This window comes from Gymnoscopelus microlampas (genome assembly GCF_963454915.1).
Source record: "Gymnoscopelus microlampas genome assembly, chromosome: 2".
Classification (NCBI taxonomy): domain Eukaryota; kingdom Metazoa; phylum Chordata; class Actinopteri; order Myctophiformes; family Myctophidae; genus Gymnoscopelus; species Gymnoscopelus microlampas.
Window position 1 is genome coordinate 15,321,821 of NC_139939.1, and position 24,957 is coordinate 15,346,777.

Below are 24,957 nucleotides of genomic sequence, written 5' to 3' on the forward strand. Positions count from 1 at the left end.
TACACAGACAGTTTAGGATTTGCAATTGCATCAGAAGGATTGAGAAAAGTATGGCCCCTGACACAGTCATGGCGCAACGTGTTCCTGGTTTTGTAAATTTCTCCGTTTACAACCCATACATCTACATACACGTTCAGATTTCAAATATAAAGTGCTGATCCCACGGCCATGGATGTAACGAGTTAAAACGCTTGGGTCTAAGTACCCGTATCTTCCGTATTGTTCAATTAAAAGCATTTTAATCCGATTGACGGTCATTTTTCATAGAGTTAAAATGTATCAGAGTGCAATACACCTTCCAACCGATAGAGTCGCGTGGTTGAAAGCATATGAAGGACATTTTGAAAAAATGGCCACCGATCGGATTAAAAATGCTTTTTATTGACCAATACGGAAGATACGGGTACTTAAACCTGGGCGTTTTAACTTTTTACATCCATGGCCGTGAGGTCAGCACTTTGTATTTGAATTTTGAACGTATGTGTAGATGTACGGGTTGTAAATAGAAAAAAATACAAAACCAGGAACAAGTTGCGCCATGTCATTTGAACCATAACGAAAAAAATACAATGCAGATGTGCAAGACACTTGACACAAAAAAGAAACAAGAAAACACACTCCCCATCTTCCACCTGTCTGTCTAGGAAAAAATAATCACCTCTTCAGACACTACCTCAACCTCATCCAGAGCTACTTCACCAACACTCACTCACTCTTTTCACTCCATGCAGTAGGTGGCCTCAATCGAACCTCTAATACTTAGCACCGGAAGGAGGAAGGAAGCAGAAGAATAACAAACATAGTGGAACACCGTGGACAGAAGAGAACAACATCCACAAAACAAACACAACAAACAAAAAATATTTATTCTAGATCAGCGACTGTTGAAGCGATCCACTCATGTCTACTACCAACAGCAGCAGAGACTCGTTCCACGGCCAGCTGGCTGCTGTGATCGAGGTCCTGGCGAACACCGCGGTGGCAGAGATCTGCAAGCTGGTGGATGATGGCTACGCGGTGCTGCGGCTGGAGATCAGCCAGAACCAGAGGGAGATAGACGGCCTCAGGAGGAAGCTGCTAGACGCCAAGGTCAGTGTAGTTTTTTTTCTCCATTATATTTTCCTTCAGATTTTCAGTCCCAAAAACCCCAGGAGCAAGCAAGCACACAAAACGGATCATTTTGCTCATTTTGCCTGGGTGGGATGGCTCAGGGTCAGGGTAGGGGACAGAGTACAGGAACTTGCAATGGGACAGTCTACAAGAGACGTTACACCACAAACTACTTTCTGTGCTTTTTTTTTTGCAAACTGTTAATAAAGTAATCAATCAATCATCTCAGATCATATTATTTCAAAAGACTAAAATAACAGAAATGAAGCAGTCCTCACCTCCGAGTTCAACCATGTAATAACCATGTTATTATTGAGGATACACTTGCACCAGAACAGAACCATAAATATGAATATAAAACCAACCACATTCCTCCACCCTATCCCACCTAGAAAAAAATCCTAAAGTTTTGCTTTTTTCATTCGTTTTGTTCTCTTTTTTTTTCGTTTTGACTTCATCCATTTCAGTTTGAGTTTAAATTAGTTTTTATTATTCATTTGGTTAGTTTAGTTGTATTTGTTATTTTGTGAAAAGATTTACCTTTAGTTTAGTTTTTATTTAGTGTTTGTTTTATTAGTGTGGTTGCCCGAATAGGACAACCAGACTATAGTAATAGATACACTTTATTCTTCCCTGTACACTTTATTTTGTTGCGCAATTTCTCCCACAGTTTTTAGTGTGGGAGAAAGTGTGCGCAATACTGCACACACTCGTGTCAAATTGATCGGCTTCACCGAGAATCGTTGGCTTGTACTTTTCTAAGAGATATGTTGTATAGTTTAATTGATATTGATTTATTAGTGCATTACATTTTTGCCATTCATTTCAATGGGAAAATAAAAAAACTCCCATTCAGAAACTGTAAGGGCTAGAGTTACAAGACTTGCAGGGGAGGTTCATAATTTAGTGCGAAATTATTATTCAACATTTTACACCAGTCGGCCTCATGGTGGCGCTATAACAGCCCCCTTTACGTTTTGGCCTATAACTCTTGAACCGTAGGTTATTGAATTTAAAAAAATCCTTTTCCCTGGATTCCTTGGGTCATGACTCCCTATATAGGCCACGCCCATTTGCGTCTGGACAGATTTTCCACCATTTTGAATTTTCTTCAAAACACACTTTTAGCTCCTCCTCCCACATATTTTGTCCAAATTTCACAACAATACGGTACACATGATCTCTGGACCCTTGCAATAAACATATCCAAACAGCATTTTGATAGTTCAGTTCGTCCGTAAATGGCTTCCAAAGTTAGTGGGAGGGGCCTGTTTTGCAAAAAAGGCCAAAAATCACCAACAAAATGTCCAGTCAATCCCAAATTTGAATCACATGTCAAGGGTGGTTTCAATCCTTTCAAAATGAAACGCAAGTGATCTCAGGAGTGATGTGACTATATAATTGTGCCGTTACATTTGTGGGAGGGGCCCATTTATTTAGTGGGAGGGGCCTATTTCTTAAAATCAAAACGCCACGTATCACAAACGCGGGATGCGATCAACTGAGAGCACTGAAAATGCTTTTTCTGTTTAATAAAGAGCTGGAGAGACATGGGAGACTCCTTTTAGTGAACAAACACTCTATAGCAATGTGTACTATCAGAATATAGAGCTATTTAACACTTATTTTAACCAAAGTAAATCACTTACCCTACCTTAAAAGCCTAGTTTTTCATCTTTATTTCAGTTGACTAAAATGTTTTTTTCCTAATTGTCATGTTAACTATAATAACCCTGCTTGTTCACCAAGTCCCAGACGACCAAACGGAACCACACCCTGGACAAAATGAGCGCTCTGAAACACAGCGGCAGTGTGCATGTGACCCGCGGACCTTCGGCGCCCAGCAGAGCCAGATGTAACCCGACATCCAAGAGCTCAACACAGGGGACAGGACGAGAGGAGGCGGGCGGTGGCTTTCCAATCATCTTGAGGGTGGAGAGTGGTGATGGCAACACACTCAAAGGTCATTTAAAATTCAAGTCATAGTTGAGCTGACACACTGCAAACACACACCGTCTCCCCCATAAGAGACGAAATGTCTACAGTACCTCTCATGAAAGACACAATGCCCTGCTTGGTTAGGGGAGGCTTTCTGCTTATGGTCTTCAGGCAGTGCTACTTCTCAACCCTTATACCCCTGTGATGACCCCTCATATATATATATATATATATATATATATATATATATATATATATATAGGTACCGTAAGTATGTATTTTTTGTAGCTATGGGGCACCAATCTTATAAGATTTCTTATTGTTAGTCATGATATGGTGTGTCATTTTGTCTAGAATTCCTTGCCAACAGTGAAACTCTTTTCAAAATAGCCATTCTTCTATGTTCTTTTTTTTTCTCCCTTTCGATTTTTCTTTTAATACACTTTTTTATTCCAAATTCCACAAAGAGACACAGCACATAGGTACAGTTTCCACATTCTTGTATGTTCTCTAGTGTAGTTGAATTTACTTGTACATGTGATAATGGTGAACATATATGTATCAATCATTTAAGTGGTAAACCCATCCAGGACTGCTGACCGCAAATTGAGAACCACTGTCATACTGGACACCAGGGTCTAAATGTCTCAATGTAAGAGTAGATGTAACCACTGCAGTGCAGATGTACTATTATTATTATTATATTTTTTATTTATTTAACCAGTGAGAGAGCACATTGAGATGAAGGCTCTTTTACGAGTGTGAACTGGCTAAGAGGCAGTTATAATTTCACAGCTTTGCCGAACATATAATACAAATACAATACACTGTTAAATTGTATTAATGCTGTATTAATGCTCAACCATACAGATTGGTTAAAATAACGTTTTATTCAATAAGTTGGAACCAAATGTGTACTCACTCTCACACTGAGATACACATGGATGAATCAACAGTATCTTAAAGGTAGAGAGTGTTGACAGCAACACACTGAAAAGGCTATTTAAAATTCAACCATATTTGATGTAATTGAGCCACTGTCCTCAGGGGAAAGTACATTCTCCTTAGCAAAGGAGACTGTTCCCTTTTGCCATAAAACATGTTAATTATAATAGTCCAGGCAAACTAGCTCATTTTGGACCTCAAAATCAAAGTAATTGTAACAGAATTATTTTGTTCACGGACCATTTCAAATTAAGTCACCATCACGAGTCAACGCATTGTGAGCTTATGGAGACAGTTTTAGCATGACACCATTTTATGAAGTATAACAGGGGAGGGCATAAGTGTTTAATCACACTAATCTATTCATCCTCTATAATTTGACAAACCTCTGTCTGTAGTGGTGTAGTGGTGTAGTGGTGTAATGGTGTAGCTGCCCGGTTCTCCTCAGTGGCTGAAGCAATTGCTCTGAATTTGCACACAGCCATTGCCCATTACCATCTGAACTTAACTGCAAAGCCCGTTTCTCAATTTCATCAAATCTCAGCTGTTTATTAGCGTTTTTAAAAACAACCGGAGATCAAACTGCGCATGAGTCGCATCCAATCCAAACACCCATTCTGTTACACTGTTGCTGTCTGGGGGGGGGGGGGGTTGGGAGATGATCGCACCACAACTCGGGTCCGCGGCCGCAAGTACATTATTTGTGTTGGCCGTGTGTGTGTGTGTGTGTTCGCGACGGGGGACGGCTCTGGCCGCATGAGGATGTACCGTGGTGTGTGTGTGTGTGTGTGTGTGTGTGTGCGTGCGCGCTCGCGGCGGTTCGCACGTGTGTGTGTTGGGGACGGCTCCTGCTGTTACATCTGTGTATGCGCGGGTGTTTGTGTGTGTTCTGTGCCTCCACAACGCGGCGACGGGATGTGCGTGTGTGTACACACTACAAACTCACTTTCTATCCCTGATACACTGTCTGTTCACAGTGCATAAGCCAAACTGCACACTTTGGGTGCTCATATCCCCCTACGGGTATGGTTGATAAAAAAATAAAAAACATAAACATTAAAAACATGCTTTTTGATTATTTGATTATTCAGTAAAGTAATCGATAGAATACTTGCAAAGAACATTGCACAAGGCCTACTCTGCTCATCCTCTTTACATTTCAGAAGTTTGATAACCAACTGATAATTTACTCTTCTACTTTCAGACGTTCAAACCCCAGTCAAGCAGGGAAGTGAGACAAACACAAGGGCATCTGCAAACACTCTGTCCTCCAGACATATACCTAGAACCCTCGACCAGCGATTCAACACCCGTCACCACAGTAACGGAAGCAGAGACCATCCATCATCTGACCGCAATAACAGATTCACCAGCACCACGAGTCACGCCGATAGCAACCTGTTCACCAGTGCATCTCAGTGGGCAGAAGCTGGTGCAGCCATAGAGGTGTGGAATAATTCTGGCAGCCTAACCACAGGGAACTGTTCTCTGAACCCACCACATAACTCAGTTTCTGGCAACCCAAGTAACGTTGCTCCATCCCTGGCTGGTAATCTGGACTGGGAACCGGATATGGTGCTGGTGGATTCTGTTCCAATTAAAGTGGATGCAGGCATGAGCTCAGAGTGGAGCATAATAGACAGGGATGGGATAACCAGGTCTGCCAAACGGAGACTCCAGAAACATGGCAGAGAGGAGGAGCTAGAAGCAGCACGCTCAGCCCCGACACTGAGCACAGAGACCTTAGACGGAACTACAGGTTTCCGGTCAAGTTTGGTTGATGCTAATAGTGCCACTTCCTATAGCAACCTCTCCTCTTTCCCTTCCTTGCTCTCTGCAATCAAAACCCCCAGGCAGGCTTTACACCCTCAGGCAAACCGAGGAGACAATCAGTCGTCTTCCCTCAACGAAATCGCCGCTTCCTCCGCTAGGGAGTTTAGCAGGCTTCTGAATTCTATCCCGCCTATGGCGCTACCCGCTCAGCCAACCGGTGACGCTGGAGGTCAACCCCTCCGTTGTGAGCTGTGCGGGAAGACCTTCAACAAGTTCCAGAACCTGCGGCTGCACAATCGCGTGCACATGGGCGAGAAGCCGTTCAGCTGCCCCATCTGCGGCAAGTGCTTCTTGCAGTCCAACCACATGAAGAGACACCTCAGCATCCACACGTGATGGCGTTGTTGCTACAGCATTCAAAGAAAGGCACATCCTCCGTCTCTAGTGCTGAGCCAAACTGCAAAACAGCAGAATCATGCAAAACACGAGCACAGCATCAGCATACGATAGAGGACAGATCAGTGAGGTGATGGCGATGGTGCCTCAAGCCTGTAATACACTTGGTTGTAACACAGGCGCATGCGCTCCGACAATAGCAGATCTATAATCGATGTAAATCGGCTGTTTTTGGTGCGCGACACAGGCACACAGCTAAGTATACGCAAATCAGGCATCAGCGTCCATATGACAGAGGACAGATGAATGAGGTGATGGTGCATGGGTGAGGGCAAAAGTTAAATAACTGCAGCAAAGTTATACTGTACATGTAATACATTGGACTTTTAGGGAATAACCAAAAACAAAACCAGGATGATTGTCGCTGATGAATTTGACTCTCTGACTTTTCTTATAAAGCAGGTATGGGCAACAGAAATGGGCCAATGTGTGTTAAATTGAACTGGAAAATGTAGATCTGCTATTTTCACTATGTTTGCACGACACTGTTGTGACAAAATATAAAATTACACTTAAGTGGTTTATCGATTTTTTTTTTATAATAAAAAAGCGTGCTTCTCAATTATTTGATCAATCTAAAAATAAATCTATAGTATAATCATAAAGAAAATAATCGATAGTCGCAGGTTGCAGCCCTAGTCGAGATGTGACAAAAGGAGAGAGGATAGAATGTGAAAGGACTGAAGGAAACTGTTACCGTGACGACGACCTCTCCTCCTGTGACCTCTACTCGCTGGTCATTGCTAGGCAGGTTGCTAGATGATTTGCTAATCGGTCACCTTGACAACCACAGGTTCCTCAAAGCGCACTTGCCGCATAATGAGACCACACCCACTGATTCACAACAACCAATGAAATCCTCATTTGACAGTTAAGTCATTACATCAGATCTGAAGTAGGGCTTTCACCAACTAGTCGACTAGTCGACTAGTCGACTAGTATAACCACTAGTCGACCTTGTTAGTTGATAGTTGATAGTTGAAAAAAAAAAAAAAAAAAAAAAACTTTTTTTTTTTTTTTTTTTTTTTAATTTTAATTTTTAATGCTATAGTAATGGCCCATCTTACTATTATTATTATCCTCCTGACTTTATTTTTTATCAAAAGGGGGTCAAAAGCATGCCCAAGAAAAGCCTATTATTGGGCAATGGGGATCCTTGGAGACGCTGCTGTGGTGCTGTGCTGCTGTGCCAGAAGCGCTTCCCTTAAAACGCCATAAAAATAAGGGCAGGAGGATAATAATAATAGTAATATAGTAGTAGGATGGTATTAAAACAGTACCAGCAAAAAAAAAAAAAAAAAAAAAAAAAAATATTTTTTTTTTTTTTTTTTTTTTTTGTAATTTTTTTTTTTAATTTAAATTTCGACTAGTCGACTAGTCGACTACCACTGGGTCAAATTAGTCGACCTGTAAAAATCTCTAGTCGTGAAAGCCCTAATCTGAAGGTAAATCAAGGAAGGGACACGTTGGACGCCGGGCATGTGCCATGACGCTCGTGGGTGGCAAGAAGTGGAACTGGTGGAAGTTCAATGAAATGCATTGCAGTGAATGAGAGGCAGGACCAGCGTATGAACAAACACTCTTTCTGAACTATTGGCACCTGTGTCATATAATCGTTGTTGTTCTGGCTCGGGAGTAATGCAAGATTTGGTTGTCAGACTGTCAATGATCGACAGTCTCTATACTTTGACACGTTCAGAAACGTATATCAGAACACAAAACTGAAATCCGTACAGGAAATATGGATTATGCAAATGCAAAACATTATGCTGAAGCAAATCATGGTTCTTTAACATATATGCCTCAAATTGCCTGTAACTAATTTAATGTGTTTATTCTTGCATACAAGTGATTGGTCCTTGGTGACTGACTTGCGATTTCAGCTGTTGGTTAACTCTGACCTTGTATAAAGTTAATTGAATCCATGTGATGTGAATGCTCTGATGAAGGCTCTTAGCCAAAACGCATAAGCGTTCGTTTATTGGTGTGTGCCAATAAAAAGTGGAAATCTGAGTACTTTGTCCTCCATTGATTTTAAATTTTGGATGTGCTACCTTTTTGGGATTTTGGGTCTAGCACTCCATTGAGAAAACCCTTTGTTGATGCGCAACCGCCTTTTCTTATTTAGACACGTTCATAAATGTACTTTGTGCTCTTTAGATGCCTCAATAAACTTATACAGTGTACACATCAAAAAGCAACACAGCAGAAAACAATGTGTGATATGTCTTCTTTTAATCTCCTGGACTGAGTATTTTACAAGGGTCTCAATCGTTCAGAAATAGTGTTTGTTCATAAGCTGGTCCACCTGCTTACCAGCAGTACTAGAGGTCCTGGTAGCATATAAAACCAGCAGTACTAGAGGTCCTGGTAGGATATAAAACCAGCAGTACTAGAGGTCCTGGTAGGATATAAAACTAGCAGTACTACTAGTACTAGAGGTCCTGGTAGGATATAAAACCAGCAGTACTAGAGGTCCTGGTAGGATATAAAACCAGCAGTACTAGAGGTCCTGGTAGGATATAAAACTAGCTGTACAAGAGGTCCTGGTAGGATAAATAGAAAACCAGCAGTAATCCACTTTTTTATGTTAAACTTAAATGGGAAAAGGAGGCAGGCATGGCCCTAGGCTAGCAGAGGATGACTGGTTGAATATATGTAATGTACTATCCGCCACTTCTAGCTCTGGCCTTTGGAGAAAATGTTCATGGAAGAACATGATTAGTAATTAGGTTCTTTATTACTCCGACAAGAAAGTACTTACAGAATGGTACACCAGAATCAGGGAATTTCTGGAGAAAATGCAATAATACAATGGCTGACCGCTTTCCCACATTCTGGGATTGTCCAGCAATTATCCAGACCTACTGGCTAGAGATAGCAGATATCAACTCAATAATGAGAATTGAGATTGAATGTAATTTTACCAATATTTACCTGAGTAACGTACCAACCAAATTTAGCACCCCGGATAAGTACCTTCTTAAAATATTATTGGTAGCCAGTGAGCAAGAAGGCAATAACCAGGAAGTGGCTGGACAAAGTGGAAAGCCATTGTACAAAACATATAGAAAGTAAACTGAGAAACTCACATTCTCTGTAAGACTCTGTATGGATACATTTTATAAATACTGGTTGAAATGGATATTATACATGAAAATGGATATTCTGTGAAGGATCTTTATATATATATATATATATATATATGTGGGTGTGTGAATATAAGTACAGTATGTGTATGTGTGTATGTTTGTATGTAGGTATATATACAGTAGGTGAAACTGAGCTGTGAGTGTAGGTATAATTACTTTTATTATATTATACACTTTGTTCCATTTTATTTCTTGTATTTTATTTATCACTATTTCTTTTTTTTTCTTGCTATATTTGGAAGATTGGGAGTGAATCAATGGAATATCTATTGGCAAACTGCCATGGACTTTGCCACCGAGAACTTTGTAAATGACTGATGTTGCTATAATATAGGATCCCTCTCTTCTGGAATGAATAGCCCATACATAATGAGTGTTAAAAACACCTGAAATGTACTCATTTTATTGTACTGTAATGCCCAAGATCAGATGACCTGCTTGTTCTTAAAACAAAAATAAGAAAAGTACCTAAAAAAAGAAAACCAGCAGTAAGTGAGTAAAACTCAATGTTTTGGTATTTCAAACCACATTGTGCGTATGTCATGTTTTCTCATCTGATCTAATCTCATTTCTCATTTGATTTTTCTTCTGTTTGATGTAACTTTGTATTAATAAGTGCTCTGAACCTAAACTATGTCATTTTACTTTATTTAATTTAGAATCTTACCAGGCTGTTGAGTGTTTTACTCGTACTGCTGTTGATGACAATCAAACAGGACAATCAAACAGTAACTATCTGCTTTCTGGTATGGGATCGATCTGTCATTTCCAACTCATATACTGTAGGTCTGTGCTGTGCACTGTGTGAATGAATGATCTGCAAGCTCGTTGCAGTTTTTACTCCATGCAGTAGGTGGCCTCATTCGAATCTCTAAATAAATACCCTTTCACAACCGCGCACAGGAAAGAAGCAGAAGAAGAACAAACATGGTGGAACACCGTGGACTGTTGACAACAACATCCTAAAAACAAACCCATTTCTTCTAAAACAGCGACTGTTGAAGCGATCCACTCATGTCTACCAGCAGCAGCAGCAGCGACTCGTTCCACGGCCAGCTGGCCGCGGTGATCGAGGTCCTGGCGAACACTGCGGTGGCAGAGATCTGCAAGCTGGTGGATGATGGCTACGCGGTGCTGCGACTGGAGATCAGCCAGAACCAGAGGGAGATAGACGGCCTCAGGAGGAAGCTGCTGGTCGCCAAGTTCCAGACATCCAGACGGAACCACCTGGACAGACTGAGCGCTCTGAGACGCAGCAGCAGCACCGTGCATGTGAGCCCAGGACTGTTGTCACGATATGTTTGTTTGTTTGTTTGTTTGTTTGATTGATTGACAAAAAGCACAGAAAGTACAGTTCTATACAAGGTCTGCTAAAATGATTAAACCCCAAAAAGCACTATGGCTTGTTTTTTCCATTGGGGTCCTGTGTAAAGTAGTTTGACAGGTACATGGGTGTCTTTGTGAGATGAAGTGTATCTTGTAGACCAGACCAAGCAAGTTGCTGTACTCTATCCTCTACCCTGAGCCGTCCCACCCTAGCAATAGTCCAGGGGCCAAGCCAGATTTTGGTACCACCTAAGGTGACCGTAAAGTTTTTGTATTTTTGTCTTCCTACATGTCTCTAGTTTATATTTTGGTATGATAACCCTTCCAATCTTGTAGCTTAATGGTAGTTAGTTATCACTACCTACCCCTATAGGAACATGTGATGTATATGTGAATCATTTATATGACTTCTAGACAATACTTTTTGGAAAGCAATGGTCCTATAAACAGTTGGCCCTAAGGTGATTTTACCAGTAGAATCCATTTCTGCTGAGGAATTTTTGGTATTGTGCATATTTAAAGAGATAATTTGCATATTTGAACACATTTGTGGAAATAATGACATGATAACTACAATTACAGCTAGATATTTCAAAAAGTGTGATATATATGTGAGAAAAAAATAGTGGAGATACGTCTGTGACCTACTGGCAATATGCGCAAGCAATTTGGTGCGGATCGGCCCAATGGTTTGCGAGATTAGCTAGGACAAACTGCTACAAAATGTAGTTGTAATAGCTGGAAGGGAACATGTAAAACATCATAAAGATTGTGCAATTAGTGACAAGTTTTAGATTTTTGGCATGGTGTTAGGTGAGGGTTTAAGGTTTTCAAAAAACACCGGATATAAGTTGGGCTGGCCCACTAGTGGCCGGTATGCAGAAACTCCAATATTAGACGGGTCAGTATGGTTGAACCCTCAAATAATTGATACAAACATCTTTTTTCAATTGATTGTTACTATTGGGCATGCTAAATAGCATACTAACACTATAGGAAAATGTAAATTCCGGAAAGGCGTCATTTTCAAGATGCCGTCCACGATGGAGCTTATAATGGTTATATTACTATTCAACTTAGAAAGGGGGAAGTAAGATAAGATATATCTATTACTTGCTTACAAAATTACTTAAATAACCACACTGTTGTGTTGTCAAGTCATCCAGTAAGCAGGTACAAGCCCATTATAGGAACTTGTTGGGTTATACAGACTACAATCACTATTCATCATCATCCTCTGACTCCTTTTTTATGTGGAATTGAGACATTCCTCAAGTTGACAAAGTCCACAGATAGTAGAAGGCCTACATTGTTGTCCATATCTTCTACAAAAGCAGCAGAGTGTCTTGTAAGCAGTGCAGAAGTTACAATGAATGATCTTGAATGAATGCTTCTGGAGCAGCATTCATTATTGATTGCTGCCGATGGCTGCCGGGACTGGTTCTGGGAAGCAGTTAGGGGTTAAGTGTCTTGCTCATGGACAACTCAACACATAGCTGGGGCCAGGAATCAAACCTGGGACCTTAAGTTTCCCAGTGGGACTCTCTACCCATTCAGCTATGACCACCCTAGACCGAAGGAGGGTCAACTTTTACAAGCTTATGGAAAGCAATCTTTTTGCAAACACCAAAAATCTGAGAAGTTGTGTCACAACCAGTCACAGCATGGATGAATATCCCCTGAGAACACTTGATATGTCTGAGGATTTATTTTAAATGGTCCATGTTATAGACTTTAAAACTGCCATCAGCTGGTCTTTGGACACAACTTCTCTGAATTGCACTACTTGTCTGTGTCAACTTTAGGAATATGACGATTCCACAATAGTTTCTTCCAGAGGAGTTAGAGAATGATGATAAATAGTGACTGCATAAAAACAAGTGCATACTGCATAATGTGCTGGTTAACCTGGCTTACTGGATTACTTGACGACTTTGTGGTTAGTAATAGAAATATGCTTCCAAAAACATTTACCTTTACTTGACTATATTAAATTTGATTTATAATGTTCATTTTCAATAACAAAATAAAAAATAGAAAGGTTCATTTGTTGTTTTTGAGTAATTTAGTAGAATGGGACACCACCTTGGGACACCACCTTGGATTTGGCTATAAATAATTAACTGTTGGTAATTTCACAGATTCAGTTGCATTCCTTGAGTCCTAAACCCTAGGGTTAGACATCAAAACCACCTTTTTAAGTTGAATAGTAATTGAGATATAGCCATTTTAAGCTCCCGGTCGTGGACGCCATCTTGAAAACGGTGCCTTTCCTAGATTGTTAGTATGCTATTTAGCATGCCCAATAGTAACAAAATCCATTGAAAAAAGACATTTGTATCAATTATTTGGTGTTCAACCATACTGACCCGTCAAATATTGGAGTTTCTGCATACCGGCCACTAGTGGGCCAGCCCAACTTATATCCGGTGTTTTTTGAAAACCTAAACCTTACACCCTCACCTAACACCATGCCAAAAATCTAAAACTTGTCACTAATTGCACAATCTTTATGATGTTTTACATATTCCCTTCCAGCTATTACAACTACAGTTTGTAGCAGTTTGTCCTAGCTAATCTCGCAAACCATTGGGCCGATCCGCACCAAATTGCTTGTGCATATTGCCAGTAGGTCACAGACGTATTTTTTTCTCACATACATATCACACTTTTTGAAATATCTAGCTGTAATTGTATTTATCATGTCATTATTTCCACAAATGTGTTCAAATATGCAAATTATCTCTTTAAATATGCACAATACCAAAAAATCCTCAGCAGAAAAAGACAAAAATACAAAAACTTTACGGTCACCTTAGGTGGTACCAATTTGTGGAAATATCAGTGTTGGCCCCTGGACTACAAAGTGAGCAGGGGTTTGTAAGGGCTTTGTGGTGCTATGGTACCATGGTGAATGCATAATATTGCATATAGTATAGTCATAGTGACATGATTGGATGAGTGCTCCAGCTAGAGTCCTCAATGTATTCCTACTGACCAGAGAGGAGATCTTGTACAACAATTTTGTTCATGGTTTGACTTTTTTTAAATTACTTTAGTTGCCATTTTTTCACTGGAAGGATTTTCCTCTAATATACAACCCAGGGAGGTAATTTCCTTACGATGACATTGTCACCTACTTTGACTGTGAAGCCATCTGCATTGCAAAGGTTTATTTTGGACCCAAAGAGAATGGATTCAGTTTTAGCCTTAGGATTCAGGTGTAATGATCATGAAATTCTTTAACACAAAAAAAGTCCTGGGGACTTGTTTCCATTGTGGTCCTATGTATTCAATTCATCAACATAGCATAACAAATACACTAATACATGTCATCAACAAATACAAAACACTAGGTACAAACTACAAAGGAGAAAGGGGAAAACATAAGCAGTGAATGTATCTCCCTTTTTGGTCTCCTTTTTCTTAGGCTAGTTTTGAAAGAAACCAGTGATTCACATTTTTTTTAATGGATGGTGTCAGGGTATTTCATATTTTGGTGGCAGAGTAGTAGAATGAGAATTTTCCCATGTTCGTTCTAAATATATATCATTGAATGAGGGCTCCAGCAGTTTTTCAGAGCACTTTTGTTGACAAAAGAGGAAATTCTGCCCAAAATCTTGTTCTTTGATTTACTTTCTTGATCACTTTTTGATGCCATTTTACCCCCTGTCTCTTTGTTGTCAAGAATGCAGCCCAAATAGGTAACCTGTTCTTTGCTTGAGATTACTATATCGTCAACTCTGACCTTGAAATCATTTGCATTTACATTACTAAGGGAATGTTTGGATAAAAATTATATTTTTATTTGCGCTTATTGTAATGAAAAATTGCACCGGGAATATAAAAAATAACTTAAATACAATTAAGTGACCGAAAATGACTGGTACTAATGTATTCAAAATAAATAATGTACTATGGTCAAAACAGGCCATTTAATACTTTTATGAAAAGAAAGTGGGAAAAAAAAGACAATCTACAAGCTGTAGAGTAGACTGTCTTTTTTAAACAGATTCATTCATACAGATGGAAATGATAAATGATTATGCCAAATCATTTTGATTATTTCGGATAATGAAGACATGGCAATTATGTATTAATTGTGACAGGTGACCCGCGTACCTTCGGTACCCAGCAGAGCCAGATGTAACCCGGCGACCAAGAGCTCAACACAGGGAACAGGAGGAGAGGAGGAGGACGGGGGCTTTCCAATCATCTTGAAGGTGGAGGGTGACGGCAACACACTCAAAGGTAATTCGCAGAATCATGAAGCAAAAGAAGGGGGGCTCGCAACTCACTTTAAAAAGCTCACATTTTATCCACTGCAGCAAAACACAAGAACTAATATAGCTGCAAGCAGCAATGAGCGGTTTCGAGAATAATGGCAGACTGGCAGACTGTGACAGAGTGGCAGACTGGCAGACTGGCAGACTTTGACAGAGTGGCAGACTGGCAGACTGTGACAGAGTGGCAGACTGGCAGACTGGCAGACTGTGACAGACTGTGGCAGACTGGCAGACAGACAGACTGTGGCAGACTGGCAGACTGGCAGACAGACAGACAGTGACAGAGTGGCAGACTGGCAGACTGTGACAGACTGGCAGACTGGCAGACTGTGACAGAGTGGCAGACAGACAAACAGACAGACTGTGACAGAGTGGCAGAGTGGCAGACTGGCAGACAGACAGACAGTGACAGAGTGGCAGACTGGCAGACAGACAGACTGTGGCAGACTGGCAGACTGGCAGACAGACAGACAGTGACAGAGTGGCAGACTGGCAGACAGACAGACAGTGACAGAGTGGCAGACTGGCAGACAGACAGACAGTGACAGAGTGGCAGACTGGCAGACAGACAGACTGTGACAGAGTGACAGAGTGGCAGACTGGCAGACTGGCAGACAGACAGACAGACAGACAGTGACAGAGTGGCAGACTGGCAGACAGACAGACAGTGACAGAGTGGCAGACTGGCAGACAGACAGACAGACAGACAGACAGTGACAGAGAGAGAGAGAGAGAGAGAGAGAGAGGGAGAGGGAGAGGGAGAGAGAGAGAGAAGGGGAGAGAGAGAGAGAGAGAGAGAGAGAGAGAGAGAGAGAGAGAGAGAGAGAGAGAGAGAGAGAGAGAGAGAGAGAGAGAGAGAGAGAGAGAGAGAGAGAGAGAGAGAGAGAGAGAGAGAGAGAGAGAGAGAGAGAGAGAGAGAGAGAGGCAGTGAGAAAGAGAGGCAGTAAGAGAGAGAGCGAGAGAGAAGAAGTGAACATGCATTAATTAACAAAGTCATGATTTTTGTTCAGTAAATTATATTTGGACCGGTTAAATTGAGGTTTGAACCAGGGACCTATAGACTTGTGGGTAGACAGTGTAAAGGATAAGGATAATTCCAGGTCCGTTCATGAAAGTCCTTAAGGTCTTGTTTGCAATGAGGGCCTGTGAGCAATTAGGGGTTAAGAGTCTTGCTCAGGGACAAATTTCATTTCATCGACACATTTGCTGGCCTGGCCTGGAATCGTACCTGGGGCAACCAGGGCCTCTGGCTCCCTAGGTGGGCTCACTAACCACTCAGCTATGGCCACAGTACAGACTGAGCCATTGGATAGACAGAATTGGATTTCATATGTGGTAAGTTATCATACAGCATGGGTTGCTTATTATATACATACAAGCTCATAACGCGTCACATTGTAGATCGGCTGTATGTGGTTACTGTAGGTGTTGTATTAATAATTACATCTGCAAAGTAACAAGTAACTAAAGCTGTCATCTGCTGTAATTGTAGTAGAGTAGAGTAGTAAAGTAAAAGTACCTAAAAATTGTACTGTGCATGTGGCAGGTGTGATTGGTGATGAGTGAGAGGGGTGGATCCAATCCATGGGAATAGGGGGAATTCCAAATGATGATCACCTCAACGCATTGTTGGGGACAGGGATCGAACCAGCGACCTATGGATTCACAGGCTGCCTCTCTTCTCATTGAGCTAGAGATATGGCCTCCCTGATGGTGTCTGTTGATATCTATAGGTTTTTCCGTCCATTATGAACCAAGCCTCTATTTCGCTAACTACTGTAGATCACTGGTTCACAAAACATTTACCAATAAAGTTTTTTTTTTTGTCTCCTCGGACTGGAAACTAGTGAAAATAGTCGACCTACAAGCTCACAACGCGTTGCTATCTGAAAAGTTGTGAGATTGTAGATCGGCTATTTTCACAAGAAAGTATGTCATACATAAAAAACAACTACTCTCAAAAAAGCATTTCATGTTATTGTTTAAAAATTGCACATGTCTGAATTAACAGGGTCATGTTTTGTATAATGCAATATAAATGTAAACTGTAATCAGTGGGATTTGAACCAGGGACCTTCGGCACATGAGGCTCACACTCTACTGGTGGAGCTATTGAATCGACAGCATCAGATAGTGAGAAAGGAGAATCCAACAACACAAAACAAAAGGGCAAATGAATTACGTCATACATTGAAAATAACTACTTTCAAGTATGCATTTCTCGTTATCTTTAACAATTGCACATGCATTGATACAGTCATGTTGTGTGCAATGCAATTGAGTTGAGGTCTGCATGAGGTGAGATTTGAACCAGCGACCCTGTGGTATCAAGGCAGATGATTAAGCCATTGGGCCAACAGACCCGAACTGATGAAAAAGGAGTTCACACACATGACACACTTTCACGCAAATTGCTCAGAAATGCTGGATTTAAATGTTTTTCAAACTGCTCAAAATTGCAGACAATCTAAGGGCGGAGCTTACTGGTCAAAGTGATAGATATGTTCCTCATTGATACAGTCATGTTGTGTGCAATGCAATTATAATGAAGTCTACCTGAGGTGGGATTCGAACCAGCAACCCTGTGGTTTCAAGGCAGATGATTAAGCTATCAAGCTATTGAACCTACACACCTGAACTAGTGAAAAGCGAGTTCAAACACATGACACACTTTCACGCAAATTGCTCAGAAATCCTGGATTTAAATGTTTTTCAAACTGCTCAAAATTGCAGACAATCTAAGGGCAGAGCTTACTGGTCAAAGTGATACATGTGTTCCTCATGAGTCAAGGCACATGTGTAAGCAGGTTTAACGGCTGTCGGCCAAACGAGGCATGACTTTTGCCTGTTTAAAGTTTGCATTTTCAAAAAATTGCTATAGCGCCCCCCTTTGACCAATTGGAGTAAGATTGGTTTCAGTGATACTTGGAATGACCTTCTACAATATTGCAAAGTGTCAAACAAATGCAAGTCTGTATGTATGTTTTAGGGGCAGATGAATAATTGTCATAAAACTGCAATTTTCATTGGCTTATAAAAGCTTAACGTTTTCACTTATGGAAAATCTGCTTGCTCACGTCTGTCGGCATTGGTCCAAAGTTCATGTGTATACAGTTTCGTACAGATTGCTCAATCTGTACGAAGGAAGAGTCTTTTTTACTGCTTTTCATAGAATTCGAAATGGTGGGAGATCTAAAGGTCAGAGGTCAAAAGTCAGAGTGTGAAAGTTGTTAGGCATGAGGAGACGCATGTGTGCATCGAAGTTTCATGGCTGTGGGTCAAACAGGGCATGAGTTGTACCTGTTCAAAGTTGGCATATTTCAATTGATTGCTATAGCGCCACCCTTTGGCCAATGTTTGTGAGTTTCGGGTTTTCGCCGTTTGGCATAGCCCTCTACCATATTGCCGAATTTCATAAAAAGTTACCACGCGGTTAGGCCAGAACTGGCAAAACCGGCGGAAGAATAATGAACTCTTACAGATGTAATAGGGTTCGAAGCCTGATAGGCTCTCGAAACCTAATAATGAAAGTGTAGAGATGTCATAGGGTTCGAAGCCTGATAGGCTCTCGAAACCTAATAATAATAGTGAAAGTGTAGAGATGTAATAGCTTTCGAAGCCTGATGGCTCTCGAAACCTAACAAATGCATGTTTATTCATTGATACAGTCATGTTGTGTGCAATGCAATTGAGTTGAGGTCTGCATGAGGTGAGATTTGAACCGGCGACCCTCTGGTATCAAGGCAGATGATTAAGCCATTGGGCCAACAGACCCGAACTGATGAAAAGGGAGTTCACACACATGACACACTTTCACGCAAATTGCTCAGAAATAGTGGATTTAAATGTTTTTCAAACTGCTCAAAAATGCAGACAATCTAAGGGCGGAGTTCACTGGTTAACAATTGCACATGTATTCATTGATACAGTCATGTTGTGTGCAATGCAATTATAATGAATTCTACATGACGTGGGATTCGAACCAGGAACCCTGTGGTTTCAAGGCAGATGATTGGGCCAACAGACCTGTACTAGTGAAAAGGGAGTTTACACACATGACACACTTTCACGCAAATTGCTCAGAAATCCTTGGTTTAAATGTTTTTCAAACTGCTCAATATATTTCGGAATGGAAACTAGTGGAAAATAGTCGATCTACAAGCTCACAACGCGTTGCTATCTAAAAAGGTGTGAGATTGTAGATCGGCTATTTTCACAAGAAAGTATGTCATACATAAAAAACAACTACTCTCAAAAGCATTTTGTGTTATTGTCTAAACATTGCACATGTCTGAATTAACAGGGTCATGTTTTGTACAATGCAATTTAAATGTGAACTGTAATAAGTGGGATTCGAACCAGGGACCTTTGGCACATGAGACTCACACTCTACTGGTGGAGCTATCCAATACACAACCTTAGACAGTGAAAAGGGAGAATCCAACAAAACAAAACAAAAGCGCGAATGAAGTACGTCATACATTGAAAATAACTACTTTCAAGTATTCATTTCTCGTCATCTTTAACAATTGCACATGTATTCATTGATATAGTCATGTTGTGTGCAATGCAATTATAATTAAGTCTACCTGAGGTGGGATTCGAACCGGCTACCCTATGGTTTCAAGGCAGATGATTAAGCGATCAAGCTATTGAACCAACACACCTGAACCTGTGAAAAAGGGCTTCAAACATGTATTTGACACAGTTTCATGCAAATTGCTCAGAAATCCTGGATTTAAATGTTTTTCAAACTGCTCAAAATTGCAGACAATCTAAGGGCAGAGCTTACTGGTCAAAGTGATACATGTGTTCCTCATGAGTCAAGGCACATGTGTAAGCAGGTTTAACGGCTGTCGGCCAAACGAGGCATGACTTTTGCCTGCTTAAAGTTTGCATTTTCAAAAAATTGCTATAGCGCCCCCCTTTGACCAATTGGAGTAAGATTGGTTTCAGTTATACTTGGAAGGACCCTCTACAATATTGCAAAGTGTCAAACAAATGTGAGTCTGCATGTATGTGTTAGGGGCAGATGAATAATTTAAAAAAAGCTGCAATTTTCATTGGCTTATAAAAGCTTAACGTTTTCACTTATGGAAAATCCGCTTGGTTACGTCTGTCGGCATTGGTCCAAAGTTCATGTGTATACAGTTTCGTACAGATTGCTCATAAATCCCAGGAGGAGTAGGCTTTTTACTGCTTTTTACTGCTTTTCATAGAATTCGAAATGGTGGGAGATCTAAAGGTCAGAGGTCAAAAGTCAAACAGTGAAAGTTGTTAGGCATGAGGAGACGCATGTGTGTATCGAAGTTTCATGGCTGTAGGTCGAACAGGGCATGAGCTGTACCTGTTCAAAGTTGGCATATTTCAATTGAGTGCTACAGCGCCACCCTTTGGCCAATGTTTGTGAGTTTCGGGTTTTCGCCGTTTGGCATAGCCCTCTACCATATTGCCGAATTTCATAAAAAGTGACCAGGCGGTTAGGCCAGAACTGGCAAAACCGGCGGAAGAATAATAATGAAAGTGTAGAGATGTAATAGGGTTCGAAGCCTGATAGGCTCTCGAAACCTAATTAAGTCTACCTGAGGTGGGATTCGAACCGGCTACCCTATGGTTTCAAGGCAGATGATTAAGCGATCAAGCTATTGAACCAACACACCTGAACCTGTGAAAAAGGGCCTCAAACATGTATTTGACACAGTTTCATGCAAATTGCTCAGAAATCCTGGATTTAAATGTTTTTCAAACTGCTCAAAATTGCAGACAATCTAAGGGCAGAGCTTACTGGTCAAAGTGATACATGTGTTCCTCATGAGTCAAGGCACATGTGTAAGCAGGTTTAACGGCTGTCGGCCAAACGAGGCATGACTTTTGCCTGTTTAAAGTTTGCATTTTCAAAAAATTGCTATAGCGCCCCCCTTTGACCAATTGGAGTAAGATTGGTTTCAGTGATACTTGGAAGGACCCTCTACAATATTGCAAAGTGTCAAACAAATGTGAGTCTGCATGTATGTGTTAGGGGCAGATGAATAATTTAAAAAAAGCTGCAATTTTCATTGGCTTATAAAAGCTTAACGTTTTCACTTATGGAAAATCCGCTAAGTTACGTTTGTCGGCATTGGTCCAAAGTTCATGTGTATACAGTTTCGTACAGATTGCTCATAAATCCCAGGAGAAGTGATTTTTTTACTGCTTTTTACTGCTTTTCATAGAATTCGAAATGGTGGGAGATCTAAAGGTCAGAGGTCAAAAGTCAAACAGCGAAAGTTGTTAGGCATGAGGAGACGCATGTGTGTATCGAAGTTTCATGGCTGTAGGTCGAACAGGGCATGAGCTGTACCTGTTCAAAGTTGGCATGTTCAATTGAGTGCTACAGCGCCACCCTTTGGCCAATGGTTGTGAGTTTCGGGTTTTCGCCGTTTGGCATAGCCCTCTACCATATTGCCGAATTTCATAAGAAGTGACCAGGCGGTTAGGCCAGAACTGGCAAAAACGGCGGAAGAATAATAATAATAATGAAAGCCAAGGAATGTAATAGGGTTCGAAGCCTTACAGGCTCTCGAAACCTAATTATGACTTGGCAGCGGTGGCCTAGTGGTTAGAGGGGCGGCCTTGATACCGGAAGGTCCCTAGTTCGATTCCCCAATTCATCACATCAATCATGAATCACCGCTGAATAGCCCTTGAGCAAGGCTTCCATGCAGGGTCTGGCTGTAAATAAGTTCCGCACTTAGTCCAACACCCTGGGTAAACAACAAACTTTGCTTTGCTTACTTGAATTAAAAAATTCAAGTGATCATTGATCTGATACCCTGCATAATATTGAGTGTTGAAGCTGCCATGCGTAGGGTTTCCTACACTGAACTCCTACATGAAAGACTAAATGTTTACCTCTCTCATTCAAGACCCGGTTCCACTGCTTGGTCAAGGTAGACATAGCGCTTATGAGCTTCAGACAGTACTACTTGTCAATCAGTGGGTCCCCAAGTCCTACCCCAGTTATTCTCAAACTTTCACATTTCAAAGACATCCAAATTTGATGTTTGCTTCTTTCTTTCTTTTTTTTTTTAAGCTCTGAGACTCCAATCTGAGAACATTTATTATTAGAAAATGGTATGTGTGTCATTTTGTCTACAATTCCTTGATAAAAGTCTTTTCAAAATAGCCATTCTTGTATGTTCTCCAGTTGTATTTGCTTGTACATGTAGTGGTGAAAATTATCTTTCAATCATTTTTAAGTGGGAACCCCCTCAACGACCCCCTCTTTTTAAAGACGATAGCAAAGGTTAAAAAATAAATAAAAAAAATAGCAGGTCTATAGCCTCATGTGTCATAACGCATTGTGAGCTTTTGGAGCTATTTTACCACCTATTTTTACTACCACCATTTTACAATGAACTATAAAATAGGGCACAAGTGGTTAATCACGCTTATTGATTAATTGATTTATAATTAAAAAACACATTGTAAAAACATGCTTCTTGATTATTTAATTAATCACTAAAGTAATTGATGGAATAATTGCAAAGAAAATAAACGATAAACGATGCTCATCCTCTTTAGACTTCAGAAGTTTGATAACCAACTGTACTCTTCTCCTTTCAGACATTCAATGCCCAGTCAAGCAGGGAAGTGAAACGAACACAAGGGCATCTGCAAACACTCTGTCCTCCAGACCTATATCTAGAACCCTCACTGTAGAGCCTGAGAATCATCTTCACCGCATCGACCAGCGATTCAACACCCGTCACCACAGTAACGGAAATGTAAGCAGAGACCATCCATCATCTGACCGCAATAACAGATTCACCAGCACCACGAGTCACGCCGATAGCAACCTGTTCACCAGTGCATCTCAGTGGGCAGAAGCTGGTGCAGGCATAGAGCTGTGGAATAACACTGGCAGCCTAACCACAGGGAACTGTTCTCTGAACCCACCACATAACTCAAGCCCACATCAAGAGGGGAGAACTGGGAGCAACACTGATGTCAGAGAGGGCTCTCCTGGAGCTTCAGAGGATGGGGGAAGAGACGTTTCTGGCGACCTGAGAAACGTTGCTCCATCCCTGGCTGATAATCTGGACTGGGAACCGGATATGGTGTTAGTGGATTCCATTCCAATTAAAGTGGAGGCAGACATGGGTTCAGAGTGGAGCATAATAGACAGGGATGGGATAACCAGGTCTGCCAAACGGAGACTCCAGAAACATGGCGGAGAGGAGGAGCTAGAAGCAGCACGCTCAGCCCCGACACTGAGCACAGAGACCTTAGACGGAACTACAGGTTTAAAGTTAAGTTTGGTTGATGTTAATAGTGGCACTTCCTATGGCGGCCTCTCCTCTTTCCCTTCCTCGTTTTCTGCAATCAAAACCCCAAGGCAGGTTTTACACCCTCAGGCAAACAGAGGAGACAATCAGTCGTCTTCCCACAACGGAATTGCCTCTTCCTCCGCTAGGGAGTTTAGCAGGCCCCTGAGCTCCATCCCGCCTATGGCGCTACCTGCCCAGCCAGCCCGTGACACCGGAGGTCAACCGTTCCGTTGCGAGCTGTGCGGGAAGACCTTCAGCAAGTTCCAGAACCTACGGCTGCACCAGCGCGTGCACACGGGAGAGAAGCCATTCGGCTGCCGCCACTGCTCCAAGCGCTTCTCCCACCAGCATCAGATGAAAAATCACGAGCGTGTTCACACCGGAGAGAAGCCGTTCTGCTGCCCCATCTGTGGCAGGTGTTTCGTACAGTCCAGTCACATGAAGAGACACCTCAGCATCCACACGTGATGGATGGCGTTGTTGCTACAGCATTCGAAGAAAGAAATAACGCACATCCTCCGTCTCTAGTGCTGAGCCAAACGGCAAAACAGCAGAATCATGCAAAACAAGAAGGGGACTCGCACAGCATCAGCATACGATAGAGGACAGATCAGTGAGGTGATGGCAATGGTGCCTCAAGCCTGTAATACACTTGGTTGTATCAGATCTGTAATCAATGTTTTTGGTGTGCGACACACCAACTAGCAGTACTAGAGGTCCTGGTAGGATATAAAACTAGCAGTACTAGAGGTCCGGTAGGATATACAACTAGCAGTACTAGAGGTCCTGGTAGGATATAAAACTAGCAGTACTAAAGGTCCTGGTAGTATAGAAAACCAGCAGTTAAAGGTCCTGGTAGGATATAAAACCAACAGTACTAGAGGTCCTGGCTGGTAGGATAGATGGAAAACCAGCAGTTAGAATAAAACTCAATGTTTTTGTATTTCAAACTGCACACATGTCTTCTCATGTGTTCTCGTTTGATTTTTCCTCTGTTTGATGTAAATCACTTTGTAAATCTGTTTTGATAAATGCTCTATAAATAAAGTTGTATTATTGTGTCGGAACCTAAACCTAACTATTTAATGTAATCTTAATATTGTTTTGAATCTTCTGTGTTTCATTCTCTTGGTGCTGTTGATGACAACTACATTTACCAATGAGGATCAATAAAGATTGGTCTTATCTTAATAATACAAACACACACGTCTGCCTGCTGGTGTGGGATGGTCAGGGTTAGGGAAGAGTTGCTGTCATTTCCATTCCAACTCAGGTCTGTCAGTGTGCATTGTGTGAGAATGAATGTGTGATCTCAGTCATGGCATAATGAGAAATAACATCATTTTAATGTTGCAGTCCAGGTTGACTTGTCAGACAGTCTGATGAAGAAAAAAAGTAATAAAACGTTCGTACAGTAATTGTAACAGGATTATAAAACAAGACAACACAATATTACCAGTGGAAAGCCCTGGTTTCTATTCACTGTTCACTGCTCAAATCCGGTCAAAAATCCCGCCTACTGTATCTGGTTATTTCCACATAGTTTAGGCACACATACAAACTGTTTCCGTATCCTATTTAGAACCGGATCTGCAAACTGAGACGAATTGAATCGATCCCGGTCAAGCTCGTTGCAGATTTTACTCCATGCAGTAGGTGGCC

At 41.3% G+C, this 24,957-nt stretch overlaps 2 protein-coding genes across 3 annotated transcripts; both read left to right on the forward strand.

Annotated features, from left to right (window-relative positions):
* Positions 1-656: 656 nt before the first annotated feature.
* On the forward strand, positions 657-24,236 carry LOC311059768 (uncharacterized protein). Of its 2 annotated transcripts, XR_014602204.1 has the most exons (4): positions 657-1,089; positions 2,860-3,073; positions 5,198-6,317; positions 23,888-24,236. XR_014602204.1 is itself a non-coding variant. In XM_084077813.1 (3 exons), exons 1-3 carry the CDS (start codon positions 901-903, stop codon positions 6,160-6,162), a joined length of 1,368 nt encoding a protein of 455 aa, XP_083933939.1. In that variant the 5' UTR covers positions 657-900; the 3' UTR covers positions 6,163-6,744. The 2 variants fall into 2 exon arrangements, 1 of the variants encoding a protein (XP_083933939.1); XM_084077813.1 differs by lacking the exon at positions 23,888-24,236 and having other exon boundaries at positions 5,198-6,744.
* LOC311059690 (uncharacterized protein) lies at positions 10,303-24,009 on the forward strand. Its single transcript, XM_084077715.1, has 3 exons — positions 10,303-10,646; positions 14,810-14,951; positions 22,592-24,009. The coding sequence occupies exons 1-3, from the start codon at positions 10,389-10,391 to the stop codon at positions 23,761-23,763; spliced, it is 1,572 nt and encodes a 523-aa protein (XP_083933841.1). The 5' UTR covers positions 10,303-10,388; the 3' UTR covers positions 23,764-24,009.
* Positions 24,237-24,957: the final 721 nt, after the last annotated feature.